The sequence below is a fragment of the Scyliorhinus torazame genome, chromosome 2 (assembly GCF_047496885.1).
Source record: "Scyliorhinus torazame isolate Kashiwa2021f chromosome 2, sScyTor2.1, whole genome shotgun sequence".
In the NCBI taxonomy this organism is placed as follows: domain Eukaryota; kingdom Metazoa; phylum Chordata; class Chondrichthyes; order Carcharhiniformes; family Scyliorhinidae; genus Scyliorhinus; species Scyliorhinus torazame.
Window position 1 is genome coordinate 373,309,258 of NC_092708.1, and position 25,608 is coordinate 373,334,865.

Genomic DNA, 25,608 nt, shown 5'->3' on the forward strand with positions numbered 1-25,608 from the left:
TGACTATCCACTTTGTCCGTGCCCCTCATAATTTTGTAGACCTCTATCAGGTCGCTCCTCAACCCTTCGTCGTTCCAGTGAGAACAAACCGGGTTTATCCAATCTATCCTCATAGCTAATGCCCTCCATACCAGGCAACATCCTGGTATATCTCTTCTGCACCTTCTCTAAAGCCTCCACATCCTTCTCGTAGTGTGGCGACCAGAATTGAACACTATATTCCAAGTGTGGCCTAACTAAGGTTCTAATAAAGCTGCAACATGACTTGCCAATTCTTATACTCAATGCCCTAGCCAATGAAGGCAAGCATGCCGTATGCCTTCTTGACTACCTTCTCCACCTGTGTTGCCACTTTCAGTGACCTGTGGATCTGTACACCCTGATCCCTCTGCCTGTCAACGCTCTTTCTTAAAATAAATTTAGAGTACCCAATTCATTTTTTCCAATCAAGGGGCAATTTAGCATGGCCAATCCACCTACTCTGCACATCTCTGGGTTGTGGGGCGAAACCCACGCAAACACGGGGAGAATGTGCAAATTCCACACGGACATTGATCCAGAGCCGGGATCGAACCTGGGATCTCGGCTGTGAGGCAGCAGTGCTAACCACTGTGCCGCCATGCTGCCCTTGCCTGTCAATACTCTTAAGGGTTCTGCCATTTACTATATATTTCCCACCTGTATTAGACCTTCCAAAATGCATTACCTCACTCCATCTGCCATCTCTCTGTCCAAGTCTCCAATCGATCTATATCCTGCTGTATCCTCTGACAGTCCTCATCGCTATCCGCAATTCCACCAACCTTTGTGTTGTCCGCATACTTACTAATCAATCCAGTTACATTTTCCTCCAAGTCATTTATATATTTGTCAAACAGCAAAGGTCCCAGCACTGATCCCTGTGAAACACCACTAGTCACAGCCCTCCATTCAGAAAAGCAGCCTTCCATTGCTACTCTCTGTCTTCTTTGACCGATGATGTGGAGATGCCGGCGTTGGACTGGGGTGAGCACAGTAAGAAGTCTTACAACACCAGGTTAAAGTCCAACAGGTTTGTTTCGATGTCACTAGCTTTCGGTGCGCAGCTCCTTCCTCAGGTGAATGAAGAGGTATGTTCCAGAAACATATATATAGACAGATTCAAAGATGCCAGACAATGCTTGGAATGCGAGCATTAGCAGGTGATTAAATCTTTACAGATCCAGAGATGGGGTAACCCCGGGTTAAAGAGGTGTGAATTGTGTCAAGCCAGGACAGTTGGTAGGATTTCGCTGGCCAGATGGTGGGGGATGAATGTAATGCGACATGAATCCCAGGTCCCGGTTGAGGCCGCACTCATGTATGCGGAACTTGGCTATAAGCTTCTGCTCGGCGATTCTGCGTTGTTGCGCATCCTGAAGGCCGCCTTGGAGAACGCTTACCCGGAGATCAGAGGCTGAATGCCCTTGAATGCTGAAGTGTTCCCCGACTGGAAGGGAACATTCCTGCCTGGTGATTGTCGTGCGATGTCCGTTCATTCGTTGTCGCAGCGTCTGCATGGTCTCGCCAATGTACCACGCTTCGGGACATCCTTTCCTGCAGCATATGAGGTAGACAACGTTGGCCGAGTCGCACGAGTGGTGAGTGGTGTTCTCACGTGTAATGGTGGTATCCATGTCGATGATTGCCATGGCAGGGTTGTGTGGTGTCGTGGTCACTGTTCTGAAGGCTGGGTAGTTTGCTGCAAACAATGAGTTTGAGGTTGCACGGTTGTTTGAAGGCAAGTAGTGGGGGTGTGGGGATGACCTTGGCAAGATGTTCATCTTTATCGATGACGTGTTGAAGGCTGTGAAGAAGATGTCGTAGTTTCTCCGCTCCGGGAAAGTACTGGATGACGAAGGGTATTCTGTCGGTTGTGTCCCATGTTTGTCTCTACAAAGATGCAAGAAAGCAGACAAGATCCTGAAAGGGCTACAGATCACAAACCCACTCAAGTCGACCTACAACACAGACTACGCTGACAGACTCTGCCATCGCACCTCTCTCACACTCCTCAACCGCCTCGTACGCCAGCTCTACAGCAGACGACGCAACCTGGAAACCAAGATAGAGGCCATATTCTCAACTTGCGCTCAGGACGCAGCAGACCAGCTGCGGAACACCGCCAAACAGATGAGACAACGATACTATGCCACCTATATGCACACCAAGAACAGAAAGCTTGAGAAACTCTGCATCACCACCAGCAGCAACCAAGCCACCCCCGGTACCACAGTAGAAAACAATACAGGGAAATCTATTGTCAACTTGTCAGACTACACCCTTCAACCAGACGAAATCGAAGTCCTCCGCAGAGGGCTCAATTTCTGCACCACCACCAAAATGGAGCCTATCAGTCTCGCAGCAGACACGGAGGAATTCATCAGGCGAATGAGGCTCCGGGAATTCTTCCACAGACCCCAAGAGGCCAACAGCGAACCCAAGCAGACTGTCAATGAACCGGAACAGCAGACCGAGAGATCTGCGGTGCGGCAACTGAAGAGGAAAGAGTCGAATTGGACCCCTCCGGAAGGCCGCTGCCCTAGACTCGACATGTATGCTCAAGCCGTCAGGAGTCTCGTCAATGCCGTATTCATCAGTGGCATTCACAAGACAGCCCCGAACGTCACCCAAGCACAACGCAATGCCATCTGCGCTCTCAAGACCAACCGCAGCATCGTCATCAAACCAGCAGACAAAGGAGGGGCTGAACAGAACGGACTACTGCAAAGAAGTATACCGACAACTGAACAACCAAGAACACTACAGACAGTTACCCGCAGATCCGACCAAGGAGCACATCCGCCAACTTAACAGACTGATCAAGACCTTGGATCCAGATCTTCAGAGCACCCTACGTGCTCTCATCCCACGTACTCTCTGCATTGGAGATCTCTACTGCCTCCCGAAAATACACAAGGCCAACACACCAGGCCGTCCTATCGTTTCAGGCAATGGGACCCTGTGTGAGAACCTCTCTGGCTACATCGAGGGCATCTTGAAACCCATCGTACAAGGTACGCCCAGCTTCTGTCGCGACACGACGGACTTCCTACAGAAACTCAGCACCCATGGACCAGTTGAACTACGAACATTCCTCGTCACAATGGACGTCTCGGCACTCTATACCAGCATCCCCCATGACGACGGCATTGCTGCAACAGCCTCAGTACTCAACACCGACAACTGCCAATCTCCAGATGCAATTCTGCGACTCATCCGCTTCATTCTGGATCACAACGTCTCCACCTTCGACAACAAGTTCTTCATCCAGACGCACGGAACGGCCATGGGGACCAAATTTGCACCCCAATACGCCAACATCTTCATGCACAAGTTTGAACAAGACCTACTCACCGCACAAGACCTTCAACCGACGTTATACACCAGATACATCGATGACATTTTTTTCCTTTGGACCCACGGCGAAGAATCACTGAAACGACTACACGATGATATCAATAAGTTCCATCCAACCATCAGACTCACCATGGACTACTCTCCAAAATCAGTTGCATTCTTGGACAAACTCGTCTCCATCAAGGACGGTCACCTCAGCACTTCGCTTTACCGCAAGCCCACAGATAACCTCACGATGCTCCACTTCTCCAGCTTCCACCCTAAACACATTAAAGAAGCCATCCCCTATGGACAAGCCCTCCGTATACACAGAATCTGCTCAGACGAGGAGGAGCGTACCAGACATCTACAGACGCTGAAAGATGCCCTCGTATGAACGGGATATGGCGCTCGACTCATCGATCGACAGTTCCAACACAGCAAAAAAACCGTACCGACCTCCTCAGAAGACAAACACGGGACACAACCGACAGAATACCCTTCGTCGTCCAGTACTTTCCCGGAGCGGAGAAACTATGACATCTTCTTCACAGCCTTCAACACGTCATCGATGAAGATGAACATCTTGCCAAGGTCATCCCCACACCCTCACTACTTGCCTTCAAACAACCGCGCAACCTCAAACAAACCATTGTTTGCAGCAAACTACCCAGCCTTCAGAACAGTGACTACGACACCACACAACCCTGCCATAGCAATCTCTGCAAGATGTGCCAGATCATCGACATGGATACCACCATTACACGTGAGAACACCATCCACCAGGTACGCGGTACATACTCATGCGACTCGGCCAACGTTGTCTACCTCATACGCTGCAGGAAAGGATGTCCCAAAGCGTGGTACATTGGCGAGACCATGCAGACGCTGCAAAAATGAATGAATGGACATCGCGCAACAATCACCAGGCAGGAATGTTCCCTTCCAGTCGGGGAACACTTCAGCATTCAAGGGCATTCAGCCTCTGATCTCTGGGTAAGCATTCTCCAAGGCGGCCTTCAGGATGCGCAACAACGCAGAATCGCCGAGCAGAAGCTTATAGCCAAGTTCCGCACACATGAGTGCGGCCTCAACCGGGACCTGGGATTCATGTCGCATTACATTCATCCCCCCACCATCTGGCCTGGGCTTGCGAAATCCGACCAACTGTCCTGGCTTGACACAATTCACACCTCTTTAACCTGGGGTTACCCCATCTCTGGATCTGTAAAGATTTAATCACCTGCTAATGCTCGCATTCCAAGCATTGTCTGGCATCTTTGAATCTGTCTATATATATGTTTCTGGAACATACCTCTTCATTCACCTGAGGAAGGAGCAGCGCTCCAAAAGCTAGTGACATCGAAACTAACCTGTTGGACTTTGACCTGGTGTTGTAAGACTTCGTACTGTTCTTTGACCGAGCCAGTTCTGTATTCATCCTGCCAGTTTTAACCTTTAAATACACCTATGCTATTGAATGGTAACTCACATTTATGCACAATTTGTCATAATCTCAGGATACTCTAAAGCACTTTAGAATCATAGAATTCCTACAGTGCAGAAGGAGGCCGTTCGTCCCATTGAATCTGCACCGACCCTCTGAAAGTGCATCATAACTAGGGCCATTCCTTTGCCCGAACCCCATAACCCCACCCAACCTTTTGGGCACGAAGGGGCAATTAAGCGTGGCCAATCCACCTAACCTGCACATCTTTGGACTTTAGAGTCAATGAAGTATTTTTTTTAGCTTGGTCACTGTTGTAATGAGGGACAGTGGGCTAAACAGCTGGCTTGTAATGCAGAACCCAGCAGCGCGGGTTCAATTCCCGTACCAGCCTCCCGGAACAGGCACCGGAATGTGGCAACTAGGGTTTTTTCACAGTAACGTCATTGAAGCCTACTTGTGACAATAAGCAATTATTATTATTAATGTAGGAAACACAGCAGCCATTTTCTACTCAATACATTCCCACAAACAACAATTCAAAAGTAACCAAATAAATATTTTTTTGTGATCTTGATTGAGGGATAAATATTGATCAGGACCTCAGACAGAACTTTGAATTTGTGCTTTGGGACCGTTGGGTAGGCAGTCAGGGCCTTGGTTTAATGTCTCGTCCAAACAATGCACGGCAGTTTCAGCCTAAACTTTTGTGCTAAAATTGCTGGAGAGTGACATGAACCCACAGCCTTCCAATTCAGAGGCAAGAGGTGAGCCACGGCTAACGATGTTCACCGGAGCTGCTCCATGTGACTACCAGTCACCCTTGGCTAAATTGCCAAAGTGCAAGTTTGGAAGTTAGGGCCGGCACGATGGCACAGTGGTTAGCACTGCTGCCTCACAGCGCCAGAGACCCGGGTTCAATTCTGACCTCGGGTGACTGTGTGTGTAGTGATCTCTGTATATGTACATACATGATTAGTTAATGTGCAGTCAGTACAGTCAGATGATCACTAGATGGCAACACAAACAGGGAGTATATAAGCAAGCTCAAGCAGTTTTCCCTCTCTTCTTCTCTTCGTGTGTGTTGTAGCTAGAGGATAGAAGTGTGGCCAGCTCAGAGTGTAGTGTAATATATTCATTGTTAATTTAATTCAATTCTAGTTAATTCTACTACTAGTCAAAGTATTAAAGTAAATAACTCACAAGTATATTATTTTGTTACTCAGGAAATAATTTGTCATCAACTGGAAGACTTCGACTGTTTATCATCAAGTTAATATAACTCGGCAAGACAAATGAGTAGCAAATATATTACACCCCTGTAATTTAACAGTGTGCAGTTTGCACTTCCTCCCCGTGTCTGCATGGGTTTCCTCTGGGTGTTCTGGGTTCCTCCCACAGTCCAAAGATGTGCAGGTTAGGTGGATTGGCTATGCTAAATTGCCCCAAGGTGGATTTACGGGGATAGGGTGGGGAATTGGGCCTGGTTAGGGTGCTATTTCAGAGGGCCAGTGCAGACCCGATGGGACAAATAGCCTCCTTCTGCACCGTAGGGATTCTATGATTCTATGAGCGCTTTTTCAGGTTGTGATGAACGGTTACTGTAATACTGTACACTTGCCATCATGTAAGGTGATGTCCCCTTTAAGACCGGGCTTGGAACCCTGGGGGACTCTGCCTCTGGCTCCGCCCACCTGGGAGACATATATAAGGGACCGCCTTGTGGGCGGCACCTCTGTTAGCACCCGTCTCCGCACCAGGCTAGTGCTTATCCTAATAAAGCCTTCTTTACCGTTTACTCTCCAAGCGTCGCTATTGAGGGTACAACACAGGTGTGAGCCTTTAAAGACACTGACAGCCGGAAATCAGACTGTGAGGAGCATCACAACCGAGCATGATCCTACTCTGACCTGATGACCACAAATATACACACACAGCCACTCTTAGAGCTGGTCTATCATGTTTAGGAGCAGAAATCCCTGTCTTAGAATACTTACTGCTACCCGGGGTAAGATCAGCTAACTCCATGCCGGCCAAAGATCAAACCACAGAAGAATCAGGAAAAAACGTTTACCAAATAAAGAACCTACAGTCAGGCGTAGAGTGAGTGTGAATGAGTGATTGAGTCTGTGAGTGTGTAAAAGTGAGTGATTTTGTGTGTGGTTGAGTATGTGAGTGGGGAAGAGAGGGAGTTACGCTGGCTTTGAAAGCAGACCAAGGCAGGCCAACAGCACGGTTCGATTCCCGTAACAGCCTCCCCGAACAGGCGCCGGAATGTGGCGACTAGGGGCTTTTCACAGTAACTTCATTTGAAGCCGACTTGTGACAATAAGCGATTTTCATTTCATTTCATAGGCTTGGGCGAAAAGTATTAAGAAGAGACTTTTCATTTTGTCACTGCTGCTATTGGACTGTGCCTACTTCTTGTTTAAGGACAAGAATCTTCTTCAGTGTCTGTTTCTGTGAGAGATTTTATTGAACTCATTTTAAGATATCTGCCTCCATGACTACGGAAAGCCTGAGGTCTCAATCGGCAAAACCGGAGCGGTGCCCACTAGCCCATGGCAAGGCGGAGATTTCCCATCTCCTCGCCCACCCCTGACCCTGAATCGTAGTTCCTCCCAACCCACCATGGTTGACCAAAGCAGAAAGTCTCCACCCTTGCATTGTAAAAACAGAGCAAACAGCGACCTAAATCAGGGGCCAGACCATGAGAGCAAAAAGAAACAGAAATGTTGACATTTTGCCTCTGATTTTGAAACAATGTCAAAGCAATCAGAGCAAAGGAGAGTCAGAATGGGCAACTGGCCGAGCCTCCAGCAACTCTGAGGCCGTAATGCTGAAGACCGCCACCTTGTGGCCTCTCTGTAACAGTGCTCATCATTTGCAGGAAACCTCCAGATTTCCTTCACTCAGGCACTGTTCATGACCCTATTGCACAAATTTGTGTTTTAAAACAAAAAATCTAGTTTTTATGAAGGATATTTTAAAAATGTAATATTAATACTTTTGACTTAAATTGTGACTTTGACCTGTCTCGTGTCCTGGCTTGGAATATAATTATGGTTATAGTCACTGAAAGTCACTTCATTTAAATTATCGAATCATTCAGCCCAAGTTCTTGCAATTCAAATGATGACATGTTTCAAATATATTCCAGCATTAAATTTTGAATTGTCAGGAGCGTTCCCTGCTTACTTATCACAAAAATACAAGATGGCAATGTGGGAGAAATGTGAACCAAGCCCATTCAGAAAACAGTTACTTGCAGGTGTAGATACGCACGTTGCTGGTTCCCTTCCCGCACCTCATGGGGCACAAGACAGACTTTCATTTGCTCCCGCAGTGAGGTTCTTCCTGGAACAGGCGACTAGCCTGTCGCCAGGGGCTTATGGCTTGAGGAATGCCCCTCCGCATCAAGCATGGCTGACCAGAAGTCTCTCCCACTCTTACCACCAGCCACAGACATGTTTTGGATGGATTTTACAGGTCGGTGCACAACCTGCTTGTCCGCACCCCCCTTGGCCATCGAGTCCTGGGGTGGGAGTTGAACACAGAGCTTTTGGCTCAGAAGAAGGGGTGTCACCCACTACACCACAGGGTCGCCTACTCAGCTCTGTACACGTAGAATTTATTTCTTTGAGACTAAAATGTGCCTTTTCAGGAAAAGAAATGCTGATGAAAAGTACAACAACTGGCATTTGTCTCGTCCAGTGGGGAGCGTGCCTCCTCTAACAGTCACCCATACAGGTCCCCACAGTCCCCCCCTCCCTAAGTTGCCCACATCCAACAGCTCCTCTACCAGTGAGTGTTCCGGCATCCATGGCTACATCATTGTTTCCTTACGGAGGGAGTTTTTGATCTATATTTGTGTAGTTTGTTCCCTTTGGGCAGCTGAATTCTCGCCGTCAGTTCATCTAGCTTCGCTAGTCTATCGTCCGTGTCAAAGTCACTAACTGTCAAATGTTCCCCTGTCTTCACCTTTTGGAGGTGGCATCCATTGTGGCTGGCGCAAGATGGAGGCCATGGCGGACATTCCGGTCAGGACGAAATGTTGCCTTAGCTGGTTCCATGTTCAGAGTGTGGCTATTACCACTGGGCTTGTTGAGTGCTTGACTGGCGGGGATGGGAGCGCTGTTGTGGTGAGGGCCCAGCGGTGTTGTGTTGGGCGCTCTGGATCCGTGGAACACATACAGGTCACCAACACTTGAAATAGTGCAACACTATTTAACTGTTTAACATGCTCTGACTGTGGGTTAACACGATACTAGCTTTAACTAAAGACTTTTGCCTTGTCCTAACCAGTCGATGCACTCAGCACATGGTGAATGTCTGTGTTGCAGGCTGTGAGCTCTGTCCTCCTAGCTAGCTGCAGCTCGAATGAGCGGGAACTCTGATGCCCCCTGTCTTTATAGTGCGTATGCTCTCATTGGTGATTGGCTGCGGTGTTGTGTGTGTTGATTGGTCCCACTGTGTGTCCATCAGTGTGTGTCTGCACCATGATATGCTGGTGTATATTATGACAGGCGGGACGTCCCTATGCAGGAGCTCTCCATAGTGACCCATTCTGCTTCCGGCGCCCTGTCTCATCTCCTCACTCTATCTGCTGTGGCCGCCCAGTGGTAGTATTGCAGGTTTGGGAAGGCAAGGCCCCCCATGCTTCTTTTTATTAGCAGGACTTTTTGGGGGATCCCCCCCCCCACACACACACACAAATGCCATGATCATTTTGTCTGTTAAAAAAGACCTTGGGGATGTAAATCGGGATGGATCTGAACAGGAAGAGGAACCTGGGCAACATGTTCATCTTGATCGTCTGCACCCTCCCTGACAGGGAGAGTGGGAGTGTGTCCCACCTCTGTAGGTCCTTCTTTACTTCCTCCACCAGACTTGTTAGGTTCCATTTGTGGATCCATGTCCAGTCAGCGGTGATTTAGATCCCCAGGTAGCGGAATTTGTTTTGGGCTTGTTTGAACTGCAGCCCTTCTACCTCTGCTCAGAGATTTCACTTTGCTCAGGTTGAGTTTGTATCCCGAGAACGCTCTAAACTCTTTCAGGAGCATCATGATCCCCTCCATGCTGTTTTGGGGGGTCCGAGATGTAGAGGAGCAGGCCATCCACATAGAGCTAGACTCTGTGCTCCTCTCTGGATCTCCTTCCAATTTGTCACCATTCTGAGGGCGATCGTGGATCGATTGCCAGGGTGAACAGTAGCAGGGACAGTGGGCATCCCTGCCTTGTGCCGCTGTGCAGCTGGAAGTATTCAGAGCTGGTGGTGTTGGTTTGAACGCTTACCTTGGGGGCGCTGTACAGGATTTTCACCCAGGAGATGAACCCTGCCCCCAGCCCAAACCGCTCTAGTACCTCAAAGAGATACTTCCACTCGACTCTGTCAAAGGTGTTTTCTGCATCCAGGGAGAGGATCACCTCTGGTTGGTTGGGGGGGGGGGGGGGGGTGGAGGGGGGGTGCGGTGTCATTACTACGTTCATCAGCCGCCTGATGTTTGCAGTAAGCTGCCTACCCTTGACAAAGCCCGTCTGGTCCTCTGCGACCACCTCCGGTATGCAGTTCTCCAGCCTTTTGGCCAGGACATTTGCCAATATCTTCACATCTACATTGAGTAGCGAAATAAGACTGTACGATCCGCATCCGTCGGGTCTTTGTCTTTTTTGGGTATCAGCAATATCAGCAGGGTGTCCCTCGGCAGCAAGTCTGTGAACATGTCCCTTAGGTGTGGGGCCAGGGTCGGCGCAAATCTTTTATAGAAGTCCGCCGGGAACCTGTCGGGTCCCAGCACCTTCCCCGCCTGCATGGAGCTGATGCTCTCCATGATTTCTCCCAGGTCTATTGGTGCTTCCAGCTCCCCCCCGCCTGTCCTCCCCTATAACTGGCATATCCTGTCGATTGAGGAACTGTTTCATCCTGCGCCCCCGTCAGATCCTGCAGGATCCTTTCCCGATACTGGTATCGGTGCAGCTTCGCTGTGATCGCACTCGGCGGCACCCCCGCCTTGGGCTACGGTCTGAGTGACCTGTGTGACTGTCAAGTTCTTGGGGGGGGGCGGGGGGGCGTTGGGGGAAGCTATCCCTCCCAATTAAGTTGCCCAGCATATATGCTGTCGGGTCTCTGCTCTTGATGCCTTCAGCAGGCCCACAATCTGTATGACCTGGTTTCTTGGTCCTCGACCTTTCCCTTCAAGCTCACCTGGGCCACCACCAACCTTTTCACCTCTGCTCCAGAGTGACAATCCTGTCGCTCTGGTCCATCGAGGCCCTCTCGAGGTCTTGAATCGTCTTCTCTTGCCCCTCCACTTTCTTTCCCAGACCGTCGATCATTCGCTGTAGGGAGACCATCGCCTCCGTCACCTCCACCTTCACTGCCATCTGGATCTCGATTCTAATCGCCTCCTTCATGGCGGCAGCTCCTTCTTTAGGAAGGTCCGCCATCCGCCTCTTGGTGCGGAGGGGGAGGATGTTGCTGGTGCCCCGGGTCGCCGGTCTCCCCCGGTCATGAGCGGCCGGGGCTTCGCCCTCACCTCGTGGGTCCACTGGCTCACCCGCCCGTTGCTCGTGACCCTTTCCGCCAGTTCTACCCTCTCGTCGGCCTCTCGAGCTCCCATTCGCCGGCATCTTCCTCTCCGTTGCGTCTTTTCCTCCATTGGGGTTGTTTTCTGTTGATTTCTCAGGCCAACTTCTTCTAAAAATGTCTCTTTTAGTTCTGGTGGAGAGGAGAGCCACCTGATGTGCGTTCCGCCCAGCACATCACCGTCACCGGAAGTCTCGATAGCTGCCTTTATATCGGACTTGATTTCCTCTTTGATCTCCCTTAGCTCCCTGGTGAGGAACTTCTTCCATCCTCCCTCTGGCCAGGGGGAGCTCCATGTGCAGCTGTTGGTCCTTCTCTATCGGGTGTGACCGGAGTTTCTTCACCTCGTTCGTCCTTGTTCGCTCGCTTCTCCTGGCTTCTGCTGCTTTTTGCCTCCTTTTGGCCTTTGGAGCTGCGATCATTCAGTATTGCCCTTTGTGTTTCGATTGGAGAGGGTGAGGGGATGTTTTCTTCCTGGTTCTGGTGGGCTATTCTGACTAGAAGAGCCACCTTTCACGCATCTGCTAAACACATCCCCGTCACCCGGAAGCCCTGTCTTTTTAAAATTATTTTTTGATGCATTCTTTCATGGGAATGGGGTTGGCCAACATTTGTAGCCAACCCTAAGTATCCTTGAACTGAGTGGCTTGCTGGGCCATTTCAGAGCACAGTTAAGAGTCGACCAATTGCTGTGGGTCTGGAATCACATGTAGGCCAGACCGGGTAAGGATGGCAGATGTCATTTCTTAACGGACATTAGCTGTCATGGTCACCATTACCGAGACTAGCTTTATATTCCAGATTTTATCCATTGAATACAGATGCCACAAGCTGCCATGGTGGCCCCCCAGAGCAGTAACATGGGCCAGGAGATGACAAGTCCAATGACATTACCTCTATGCCAACACCTCCTTTCGTGTCTGCCCCATGCTTATTCCGGATTATCTTCTATAAGCTTTTATGTTTATTTTGCTCTGAGTCCTCAGCAAGGCTTAAACAAATGAGCGTAGCTCCGGTACCAGACTCTCACACTCAAACAGAGAACAATTGAATAAAACGGACAGCTCATTAAGAGCCTAATTTTTAAAAATTCAGTTGACAGGATGCGGGCGTCGCTGGCTAGGCCATTTATTGAGGCAAAATAAAGGAGCCTGACCAGAATTTTTCAGACGACAGGGAGTAGTTTAGCTGCCTGGAGACAGTTTCCTGGTGGCAGTCTGGGAAGGGATGGTGGGGTTGCAAGGAGCTTGTGATGTGGATAGCACTGCAGGCCGAGCCTGAGACCCTCTGTGCCTGCCTGGTTGTAGGAGGAGCCATAGGCCGATTGTGGAGTGGTTCCTTCCCTCAGTGGTGGTCTGGCTACAAGATCAAGTGTAAATTAAAAAATTTGGGAGAGAAGGGATCAATATTTTGAGGTACCCTCCCCTTTATACACCTTCTATTGCAGTGTGTTGATCCATTCAAGGTAGAAGGCCTCTGATTAGCCCTCCATCTTCGAGATCCTTCCTGCCATCTTTAAATGGACGCCGCCTGGCCACTAATTGGCTATTAACTGCCCACCCCAATGAAAATCACAATGCGTTAGTGTTTCCCTCCCTCCCTCCCATCCCTCAGGGTGCGCTCGGGACCCGCAAACAGTTCTAACCTCTGGATTTCCGCCCTGAGGGAAAATCCTGCCTCATTATTGTATTCATTTTTCTTTGTAAGTGTTTCCATGAAAGTGTAACTCTGCCTGAATTTACTTCGAAAGCTGCATTTAACCCTAGTTCCCTGACTCTAATTATTATGTTGCGTGATTAGGCCAATAAACATATACAAATTTTCAAAAAAAATGAGACCTGGAATGACCAAATTGGCCTTCCACATCTCCGACATGTGTGCGAGCCAGCACACTAAGATGTCTTTCGCTGAAGTTGTAAGACTCCAATCTGTTTTCAGTTTGGACATTGTCAAGCACAGTCCCGGGAGCATTATGGTCCCGTGGCATTAAATAATGTTTTTGAAAAATTCAACTGGTTATAATAAAGTTTTAATGAAATACTTTTTTTTAACTTCACGCACAAAGCAAAACATATTGTTACATTTTTGAACGGGGTAAATACGTCATCAGTATGTAACAAATGTAAGAGTGCAGCAGAAAAGCAACCAATTGTTAAGTCTAGTAAGCTTGACACAATACTGCTCTGTTTCCTGTTTCTAACCCAGATATCTGTTCTCGTTTCTAGATATCAATGAGTGCAGTTTCTCAGATTTCCTTTGCCAGCACCAGTGTGTGAATGAGCCAGGCGATTACTTCTGTATCTGCCCTGAGGGTTACACAATGTACAGTGACAACAGGAGCTGCCAAGGTAAAGTGGAGCTGGCTAACTCATTAGCTCTTTAGCAAAGGCCATATTCTCCGCTTGCGTTTCACTTGAAGGCCACTCTTGCTACTAGCTCCTATTGTACAGCGAGGCATTTTGCCACGGGGCTAAAAGGGGCATTCATCATGGTTTTAAGGAGGAGCTGTCAGACAACCTTTTCTTCCAATCCTTACCTTCCATTGTTGAGCTCATTCATCACCCCATAGCCACGCAAGCAACAGCAGAGGCCACAGTTTGTTGGAAGGTTCCCAGGCTGTTTAATGGGGCCATGCTTCACATTTCCTCCTGGGAGTTACATGCCACACCCTTTACTTATATATAGTCCCTTTCACATCAAACAAAATGCTTTGAGGCTTGAAACCTGATGGGTTATTTTTGGAGTTTTAGTTTAGTACACATTGTAGTTGAGGAAATGTGAATGACTTCCTTCTGCCATAGCATGCCTGCACACATCCAAGCTGCCCAACACATTTAACAATGTGATGAATTCTATTGAAATATTCTTTGATTGTATTGAATCTGACCTGTGGCTTGCCTCAACTTGTGATGTTTGGCACATGGCCTCGCCAGGACTCAACAGAAAGGAAAAATAAGTCCCGGATTTTGCCACTGGGGCAAACGTTCTGATGTCGGGGCTGGGTTTGTGTGGGAGGGCAGCAGGATCACGGCAGCTGTCTCACTCATTCAGGACAGTGGGCTGCCTCTCCAAGGTGCCAGCCCAGTCAGAGGGCTGGCAGCCCGGTAACCTTAGTGGCGCCACCCCGAGAGGTGACTGAGAGGTTACAATGGTTACTCCATACTGCAGCGCCCCCACAGGCGGGTGGAGCTTTTTATTTCAGTGCTGTGGCCAGGCAGGCCCTGTTGATCGGTAACGTAACCTCTCCAGTTGTTGCATTGCTGCTGGGAGCCCTCTTTTTCGGGGGATGAAACCTCTGGGACCAAGTTTCTGCTGCCTGGAAATTGTTGGGATACCACCTCGATGCAGCTGGCAGACTCCCCTTGCGGCAGGGGCCCAGTCAGACACTGGCAAAATGCTGGCTTACTGTAAGTCAGCCAAATAACTAAGTCTGCAGTTGAGTTCCTGCCTCTGGGAATATCCCCTGGTGACAGGAATACATTAGGCTTGCCTCCCAACACCTTACCGCTCAATATTCCCAACTCTCCCTCATCCAGCCTGTCTCCAAAACCCTGAACTCCACACGCAAACAAGCACACTCACATACACAGGGCACGCTTACGTTTGTCAGTTTTGCTTTCACACCATGAGTAGATAAGTTTCTTGTTGGGGCAGTGTCTCACTCCATGGACTGCAATTTGGGAAAGTTAAAAAAGATTATTTGGTGGGATATGGGTGTCGCTAACAAGGTCAGCAATTCGTTGCCAATCCCTAATTATCCTTGAACTGGATGGCTTGCTAGTTTTGCTCGGTCACTGGACTAGTAATCCTGAGTCATGCTCTGGGGAAGCAGGTTTGAACCTCGCCAAGGCAGATGGTGAAATTTGAGTTCAATAAAAATCTGGAATTAAAAGTCTAAACATGACCATGAAACCATCAGCGACTGTCATCAAAACCCACCTGGCTCGTTAATATCCTTAAGGAAGGAAATCTGTTGTCCTTACCTGGTCCGGCCTACATGTGACTCCAGATCCACAGCAATGTGGTTGACTCTTAAATGCCCTCAGGAATGGGCAATAAATGCTGGCCCAGTCAACGATACCAATATCCCCACGAGTAAATGCAATGACTTCAATCTACAGTGTCCACGTCACAATGTCTAGTATCAACTATGTTGAGGTTTAAAGTGCCACTTGTCCTGAAACCCCTCCCAGTTCAGATTGCCAACCTGTCTAAGATTGCCCTGGAGCCTCAAGAATAAATGGTTATCCCCCAGGATGTTGCCGTGAACAAATTCCCTTTGGTCACCTTTCTCAAAAATTATTTTCTTTAATTAGTCTTTAAAATATTGGAGATGGGGGTTGGGCAAAGAAAGTCTGCATAACTGAGCCCAGGTCATCCAATTAGGAGCATCTGCTTTCTACGAGGAGGCAGGGTTCTGGAAGATGGTTGTGTCGGGTCAACAGTGGTGAGAATGTAGGGGTGTGGTGATTGAACAGAAAGAGCATATGATTAAATGTCCAGGGATACACCCAGTCAGAGTTGGCAACACGGCCGCCAGTTGACATTTATTGGAGGAGGAAAATCTCATTGCTTGAACTATGATAGAGATCGAGTGCAGACAATATGTCTAAATATTTCTCTGTTTGTTAGATATTAATGAGTGTGAGGCCGTTAATCACACATGCACAGAACAGCAGAACTGCTACAACACTCCAGGAGGATACAAATGTCTGGAGAAAGTGAATTGTCAAGATCCTTATATACAGTTGAATGAAAAGTAAGTACTATGGAGAACCTCAACACTGTAAAGTGGACACTAACCAATGGAGAAATAGTTGACTTAATTGATTTATAGGTCACGGGACATCTTGTGGTGAAAACCATCCACTGACATGTTACCTCCATACTTGTGTTGCAGTCACTGTATGTGTCATGGAGAAAATCCAGGCTGCACAGAACAGCCATTCACCATTTTGTACAAATACATGGACACTGTGTCAGGAAGGAACGTGCCCTCAGACATCTTCCAAATGCAGGCCACGTCGCGCTATCCAGGTGCCTACTACATCTTCCAGATCAAATCTGGGAATGATGGCAGAGAGTTCTACATGAGGGTAAGACCTCAGCTTCTGTACTTAGCTTGATAATGCAGAAGGACAGTATCTGATTATCCAACCCAAAAAAAAATGTTTTGGGAGTCAAGCATTTCTGAAATAGGCACGACAAGCTTAATCTAAGTTCAGTTTGGTGTAAACATATCCCATATGCTTTTTGGGGTGGGATGTTCCGGTCATTCTCGGCCCGAGACCAGAAATTCCCACCCGAGGTCAACAGACTTTTAAATGGTCTCTCAAATTATCCCTCCCGCCCGGGACGTTACCCGCTGTGGGTGGGACAGAGAATTTACCCCAATACCTACCTTGTTTCTTTCAATTTTTCAAATACTATTTCTTTGCGTCCTCTAAGTCCAATCAACCTTCTCCCTTTATATGGCTCCACTCTTTGACCTTTTGTCCATCAACATTCTTGGCCTCACTATTTTTCTGTACTTGTTGAATTGTCTCCCATGTTGCTCAAGTCACTTCAAGCAGCTTAGGTTTCATAGAATCATAGATTCACCATAATCTCTACAGTGCTGATGTGGCTAATTCTTCTCAACTTCTGAGTCTCTCTGAATTCCAGGTCCATCTCAAGACTGGATTTTGCTCCTTCTTCACACTCTGATGACAGAGTTTAATGCCCTCACCTGAGCAGGTTGGAGATTAGGGGGGCGCGGTGCTCTTAGTCAGGTGGAGGTGTGCCAGTGGGGGACCCCACCGCCTTCCTGCCTCTGCACCAATTAAATCCGGGGCGAGAAGGCTTGCGGATGTCTTTCCTGCCCCCATGCCAACTGGTGCCCTTAAGAGGGCAAATAATGCCAAATAGGCTTGCAAATGATGCAGAGTTTTCAGGAATCGAAGATGGTCTCCTCAACACTGCTGGGAGTAGCACTAAGGGTAGACACTGATTTAATTGTATTAAAAGCAAATTACTGCGGATGCTGGAATCTGAAACGAAAGAGACTTTGACAAAGAGTCATCAGACTTGAAGCATTAGCTCTTTTCTCTCCCTACAGAGGCTGCCAGACCTGCTGAGATTTTCCAGCATTTTCTGTTTCGATTTAGTTGTATTCTTGCTGTACTAGTATCCACAGACCCTGGTTAATGCTCTGGGGACCTGGGTTCAAATCCCACCACGGCAGATGTTGAAATCTGAATTTGTTAAAAATCTGGACCATTGTTGATTGTCATAAAAACCCATCTGGTTCACTAACACCCTCTCGGGAAAGAAATAGGAACATAGGAATTTGGAGCACAAGTAGGTAATTCAGCACTTTGAGCCTGCCTGTTCAATCAGATCATGGCTGATCTCTTCCTGGTCCCAAATCCATCTCCCTACCTGTTCCCCATATCCCTTTAACCTGTTTTTATTTGTCAGAAATATACCTATCTCCCTCTAGAAACCATTTAATGATTCGGACTCCATCACCCTATGGGACAGTGAATTCCACAAATTCACCACCCTCTGCGAGAAGTAGTGCCTCCTCATCTCAGTTTTAAATCTACCGCCTCTCAACCTATATTTGTGACCTCTTGTTCTAGATTGCCCCACAAGGGGGAATATTTGGTCTACATTTACTTTATCAATTCCTTTTAGTATTTTATATGCCTCGATCAGATCCCCTCTCATCCTTCTAAATTCCAGAGAGTATAAACCCAAACTGTTTAATCTCTCCTCATACATCAACCCCTTCATCCCTGGAATCAAATCTGGTGAACCTCCTCTGAACTGCTTCCAACGCCACCACATCCTCACTCAAATAAGGAGACCAAAACTGGACACAACACTCCAGATGTGATCTCAACAACACCCTATACAATTGCAACAATACTTCTCTACTTTTATACTCCACTCCTTTTGCAATAAATGCGAACATAATTTAATTTACCTATCTTATTACATGTTGTACCTGCGTAGCGACTTTCTGTGATTCATGAACTAAGACACCCAGATCCCTCTGCCCAGATGCATTTTGAATCTGCTTTCCATTTAGGTAATAAGTTGCCTGACTATTTTTTCAGTCAAAGTGGATAACCTCGCACTTATCCACGTTTAACGACATCTGCCAAATTTTGGACAATCTCCTAGCCTATCTGTATCCATCTGTAAAATATGTATCTCCTCTTCACTGCCTGCTTTCTCACCTATTTTAGTATCATCCGCAAATTTTGCTTTGTTACACTCTGTTCCTGCTTGCAGATCATTTATATAGATTGTCAATAGTTGAGATCCGAGGACTGAACCCTGCGGCACCCCACTAGTTACAGTTCGTCAGCCAGAGAAAGACCCATTTAACCCGACGCTCTGCTTTCTGTCAGTCAGCCTATTCTCAATCCAATTTAGTTTTCTACCCAACCCCCTGCGATCTCACCTTCTGGATCAATCTTTTATGTGGCACCTTCTCAAATGCCATCTGGAAGTCTAGATATACCACATCCACAGGTTCCCCATTATCCACCTTACTGGTTATGTCCTCAAAGAACTCTAGCAAGTTTATCAAGCGTGACTTTTCCTTCATAAAATCTGTTGTCCTTACCTGGCCTGGCCTACATGTGACTCCTGGTCCACAGCAACGTGGTTCACTCTTAAATACCCTCAGGAATGGGCAATAAATGCCCATGGCATGGAATAAAAATCACAGATGTAAAACTAAAGGAATTTTAATTTCAATAAAAAATTGTTTGACTGCGGGGGCAGATGGGGGTGGTTTAGGGTGGTGGTAGTGATGGGTGCAGTTGAAGGCAGGCACTCATTCGATGGAATAGTGAAGAATATGTTCAACACCAGTTGGCGACTCTGGCTATGATTTTCTAGCCCTGCTCGCCGCCGGGATCTTCCAGTCCTCCCGAAAGCCAATATACATTTGGCTGGTCTGCCACAAACCCATCGGACAATCCTGCCCCCATGTCCAAACCTGGTGCTGTGAATAATAACACCGGGTTTAGTATGCTGCTGGCACATCATTATTTTGGCAAAGCTTGCACCAAATTCAGGCCAGTTGACAAACGTCAGCTCCTGGGAGATTTAGGGTGGATTTACCTCCTGACCAAGCCAAGGATAGCCACTCTGAAACAATTGGTTCAAACACAACCATACTGGCTGCAGAGGCATATTTAATAGAATCTTCCTTCCGAAACAGCCATCTCCTCATTCCCCTAACTCCCAAAACACAACCAGTGACAATAAGGACATCTTGGAGGCAAATGGAACCACAGTCCCAGAGGGCCATAGATTGCTCTCCCCTTTGAGAGCTGACTGGTGGTGATTTAACTTGAGGGTCACCACACCTCAGATGAGGGGGGGGGCAAGGTTAAGAAGGCGGAACTTTTATGAATAACCTCAGCCGGTACGGGAATTGAACCTGCGCCGTTGTCACCCGCTCCATATCACGAACCAGCTGTCCAGCCAACAGAGCTAACCGACAGGCTACATGAATGTTTAATTATGTGTTGAGTAAAATGTTTATCCATGGTGTCCTCAAAGAGTGAGTTGTCAAGGACACAGCAGTCAATTAAAATGAGCAATGTTTACTGTCACCCTTAAATAATAAGCTGTTTTTATTTTGTGCCTTCTTCTCAAACCCATAGCAAACTGGGCCGGTGAGTGCCACTGTGGTGATGACCCGTCCAGTCAGCGGGCCGCGCGACATCGTACTGGACCTCGAAATGGTCACTGTGAACACCGTCATCAACTTTCGAGGCAGTTCAGTGATCAGACTGACTATCTTTGTATCCGAGTACAAATTTTAAACCCCTGATTTTCCGGGGGGTGCTGGGGTTCGACATTTGATAGGTTATTCAGCTATGTTTGTTTTAATGAGTGAATGTTTCATTGATGTCAATAAGGCGGAAGGATGCTTTTGGTAATGCGTTGCAACTGTTTAGATTCTTAATTCTGTCTGCTTTTTCTTGTCTGGCTACGTCAGAGATATTGTATAACAGCCCATAAATAGAAATGTAAAGCCTTGAAGCTGCTGTATATTCAGTAAGGCATTGCAAGGTGCTTAGTCCTTGTTTGGAGCAGTCTATACAGGAAGAGGGACCATGTATGAAAAATTGGAGGAACACCATATATAATCACTGTTTGGGTTTTGGGCAATGCTGGCAAGGCCACATCTAATGGCCATCATTTGGTTCCCAGAGAAGGTGGTCATGAACCTTCTGGTTAAGCCATTACGATCCTTATGGTAAAGGTGCAATCCTGATGTCATCAGGTGGGAAAATCCAGGATTTTGGCCCAGCAGTCAGGAGATTATGGTGATATATGTCCCAGGGCTGTGCGGCTAGGAAGGGAACTTAATGGCGATGGTAATCTCTTGACATTGATGTCCATTTTCTCTTGGTCGTTGATGCCACAAGGCTGGGATGTGCTCACAAGAATTAATTCAAGTATTCGGAATGAGAGGAACAGAAGAACATTACCCAAAGCTTGTGAGGGCGTACTCCCACAATCGTCCCCCCCACCCAGCAAACCCCAACCCCACCCCAATCCAACCACCACTCTCAATCTCCCCACCACCACCATGGTTGCGCTCCTGTGGTATAATCTCCAAAATACTGACTTTGGCTCCAGTTAAAGGCTGTTTTGGCAAGCTATAATCTACTTTACATATGAAAGCAATTGTAGGTCCCAAATCTCCGCAGTATAATGTTTTATCAAACCTTCGGGATGCATTAATGCCATTTTCTTCTGTGCAAGAAATATTTTACCCATTATTATGAATACTCAATTGGGTTATAAAATAACACCAAAAAAATAAGCTTGGGGGACATTAGGAGATTTATTTTTCGTCAGCAAGTTGTTTAGATCTGGAATACGTGAACTGAAAGCAGGGGTGGAAGCCAGATTCAGTGGTAAATATCGAAGGGATTGGATAAATACTGAAAAAGAAAACCCTTCTCAGACTATGGGGAAAGGACAGGGGATCAGTGGGGCTAATCGGACAGTCTTCCAAAGGGCAGGATACACCAAATATCTTCCCTGTGTTTATAAATGAAACGTGGGAAGAGGAATACTGAAAATCAGTGTCCACTGATACAATTATTGGACAATACTAAGCTCCATGCGATTGTTCTGCAGGTAATTTCATTGGAATATGATAGTCCTATTTAACAAGTGTCTAATGTAAATGTATCAGATATAACACCACACCAAGAAACCAGTGTTATACAAATACAGTGTGGTCACTTTGTTCAGTAAAACTTCAAACCGACACCCATTGTCTCCAAGTGACTAGTTACTTTTTCTTTGAAACTACAGTGTCTATTTTAATCCATGAACTAAGAACCGCCTTTCACCAAGAATCAGATTCATCCCTCAGGAAACTGACTCCATGGTCACCTGAGTGTTGACTCATAAAGGCCTTCCAGGCAAATAGCTATCTTTATTGTACATTGTTCGAGTGGTATTGAGAAGTGACCTAAATTCTAAAGTGATTAAGATAGTCATTGGACTATGTCCGTATTAATTTAGTTAAATCAATCCTTCCCCGGGGATGTCTATTTAGCTCAGCTGAGCTCATGCATGAAACAGTATATATGTTGTTAATAAAAGAACAGTTGGGAATGTGTTAGAGGCTGAAACACCTTCTCAGATGAAGGTATAAATGCCCAAGAATCACGAGCATGGTTTCTGACATTCATACTCTTGCAACACTCCCCCAGCCATCAGTTACTGTTTATATCTGTTGCTTAGACAACGTTATTCACCTGAGTCATCCAGACACTCTGGTGCAAGCAGAGAATTCCTGTTTTCAAACACCATGGTTGTACCTAAGGCCCTTCTTACTGATGTTGAAGTATGTTCATTTCAGTGGCAGTGCCAGAAAAACTCAGCCCATCATGGCTGTACAACCAGTATAATTCTGAATGATTCCAGTTTGTGAATCTTCTCAGTTGGGAATTTAGATAAAAGGGGCTCAGGTGGTACGTGTAGAGCAGTAAAACATTGCAGTTTTAGCCAAGAGACACTAATCCAGCTCTGCCCGGTGATGTGTTGGGTGCTCTGAATCCGTGGAACACATACAGGCCACCAACACTTAAAATAGTGCAACACTATTTTATTAAGTTAGAAACTGTTGAACATACTTTCACTGTGGGTTAACACGATGTTAGATTAAACTAAAGACCTATGCCTGTCCTAACCAGTCTATGCACTCAGCACATGGTGGAGATCTGTGCTGTAAGCTGTAAGCTCTGTCCTTCTAGGAGGCTGCATCCCGAATGAGCGGGAACTCTGATGCCCCCTGTCTTTATAGTGAGTGTGCTCTAACTGCGGTGTTGTGTGTGTTGATTGGTCTTGCTGTGTGTCCATCAGTGTGTGTGTATCTGCACCATGATATACTGGTGTATATTATGACACCCGGTTAAATGGAAATCTTCTTCCTGCTAATTACAAGGGTCCTTTGTGAATTGGATTTGGGCTGGTGACAATGGGGTTAACAGCAAAAAAGACCGTTCTAATTCACAGATTCTTCTTTCTCGTTCGTCCTTTGAGGCAAATCTCACCATGTTCAGCATCTGTGGTGTTTGGTGGGGTTCCAGTGGGTACGTGGGTGGCTGCCAATGCCAGTCTGCTTCTAGAAGGTTCAGTTGAAAACAGACAGGATTCTGCAGATGATTCAGGTTGGATGAATGGCTGGCTTGGGTTTCCACTCCTCACATTTTCTCTCTGCCTCTGACAAATACTCGCTTTCGAACGAAGTCGCTCCCTTCTTTTATTTGACCACGTCAGGTGCAGCAATCATGGCCGAGCTACCCCTGAGCCTCGAGTTTAATATCAAAATGCCAAAGCCAAACCTTCACAGCCTCCTTGTGTTGCTTCCATTGATCACCGTGAGAGCACAGCCTACATTCAAGCTCCCCATTGATGATTCTCTTTGGTATGTGAGTGTCAGACATGGCCAGTCCAACTGACTTGTGATGGTCTCATTATGGTGAGGATGCTTGGCATGCCAGCGTGGGTGAGCACCTCAGTCTCTGGCATTTTGCCCTGTCACGTGATTTTCAGAAGCTTGCAAAGGCAGTTCCGAAGACAGCGGTTGAGCTGTTTCGACATGACGCACAGTCCAAGTCTCACACATGCAAAGCAGAGGCTGCACTTGCTTTGGAAATTTTGAGATGTGTCTCGTTGTCAATACAGATAGCTCGAGATGGAGAGTTGCTGAGATAAGTGAACTTATCCATTGCTGACAGACTCTGGCCATGGACTGAAAACATGGGCTCGAGATGGAGCTTTCCTGGAGCAGGCTGTACATTACTTCGGTTTCCCCCGGGCTGATGGTAAGGACAAAGTTGTGGCATGATTTGGAGAACGGGTCCATGCTACATTGCATGCACTGCTCTAAACTGGCAGCCAGGTGACTGTCATTGGCAAACAGGAAATCGCAAAGTATATCCATGGCGATCCTCTCAGACTGAGCAGCTTACTGTCCATGTAACATTTGATTTCACCACCATGGAAGGTGTATCGGAGAGCATGGCAGAGAAAAAGAGGGTTGGTGCGAGCGTGAACCATTGTTTTATTCGATTCATGACTGGAAATTGGTTAAAAGACTCACCATCATACAGGACACATGGACTGTAAAACCATTAACAAAGAACAAAGAACAAAGAAATGTACAGCACAGGAACAGGCCCTTCGGCCCTCCAAGCCCGTGCCGACCATGCTGCCCGACTAAACTACAATCTTCTACACTTCCTGGGTCCGTATCCCTCTATTCCCATCCTATTCATGTATTTGTCAAGATGCCCCTTAAATGTCACTATCGTCCCCGCTTCCACCACCTCCTCCGGTAGCGAGTTCCAGGCACCCACTACCCTCTGCGTAAAATACTTGCCTCGTACATCTACTCTAAACCTTGCCCCTGTCACCTTAAACCTATGCCCCCTAGTAATTGACCCATCTACCCTGGGGAAAAGCCTCTGACTATCCACTCTGTCTATGCCCCTCATAATTTTGTATACCTCTATCAGGTCTCCCCTCAACCTCCTTCGTTCCAGTGAGAACAAACCGAGTTTATTCAACCGCTCCTCATAGCTAATGCCCTCCATACCAGGCAACATTCTGGTAAATCTCTTCTGCACCCTCTCTAAAGCCTCCACATCCTTCTGGTAGTGTGGCGACCAGAATTGAACACTATACTCCAAGTGTGGCCTAACTAAGGTTCTATACAGCTGCAACATGACTTGCCAATTCTTATACTCAATGCCCCGGCCAATGAAGGCAAGCATGCCGTATGCCTTCTTGACTACCTTCTCGACCTGTGTTGCCCCTTTCAGTGACCTGTGGACCTGTACTCCTAGATCTCTTTGACTTTCAATACTCTTGAGGGTTCTACCATTCACCGTATATTCCCTACCTGCATTAGACCTTCCAAAATGCATTACCTCACATTTGTCCGGATTAAACTCCATCTGCCATCTCTCCGCCCAAGTCTCCAAACAATCTAAATCCTGCTGTATCCTCCGACAGTCCTCATCGCTATCCGCAATTCCACCAACCTTTGTGTCGTCTGCAAACTTACTAATCAGACCAGTTACATTTTCCTCCAAATCATTTATATATACTACAAAGAGCAAAGGCCCCAGCACTGATCCCTGTGGAACACCACTGGTCACAGCCCTCCAATTAGAAAAGCATCCTTCCATTGCTACTCTCTGCCTTCTATGGCCTAGCCAGTTCTGTATCCACCTTGCCAGCTCACCCCTGATCCCGTGTGACTTCACCTTTTGTACTAATCTACCATGAGGGACCTTGTCAAAGGCCTTATTGAAGTCCATATAGACAACATCCACTGCCCTACCTGCATCAATCATCTTAGTGACCTCCTCGAAAAACTCTATCAAGTTAGTGAGACACGACCCCCCCCCTTCACAAAACCGTGCTGCCTCTCACTAATACGTCCATTTGCTTCCAAATGGGAGTAGATCCTGTCTCGAAGAATTCTCTCCAGTAATTTCCCTACCACTGAAATAAGGCTCACCGGCCTGTAGTTCCCGGGATTATCCTTGCTACCCTTCTTAAACAGAGGAACAACATTGGGGGATGTCCTTCGGGACATCCCCCGAAGACAGCGAGGATCCAAAGATTTCCGTCAAGGCCTCAGCAATTTCCTCTCCAGCCTCCTTCAGTATTC

General features: G+C 47.2%; 1 protein-coding gene across 3 annotated transcripts in view; it reads left to right on the plus strand.

Annotated features, from left to right (window-relative positions):
- fbln5 (fibulin 5) overlaps positions 1–21,686 on the plus strand; it is a 142,776-nt gene extending 121,090 nt beyond the window's left edge. For all 3 annotated transcript variants that reach the window (XM_072493115.1, XM_072493126.1, XM_072493133.1), the window contains 4 exons: positions 13,616–13,738; positions 16,023–16,149; positions 16,291–16,486; positions 20,060–21,686. In XM_072493115.1, the coding sequence (XP_072349216.1) occupies positions 13,616–13,738; positions 16,023–16,149; positions 16,291–16,486; positions 20,060–20,221 (608 nt within the window). In that variant the 3' untranslated portion in view covers positions 20,222–21,686. The remainder of the gene's footprint in view (positions 1–13,615; positions 13,739–16,022; positions 16,150–16,290; positions 16,487–20,059) is intronic.
- Positions 21,687–25,608: the final 3,922 nt, after the last annotated feature.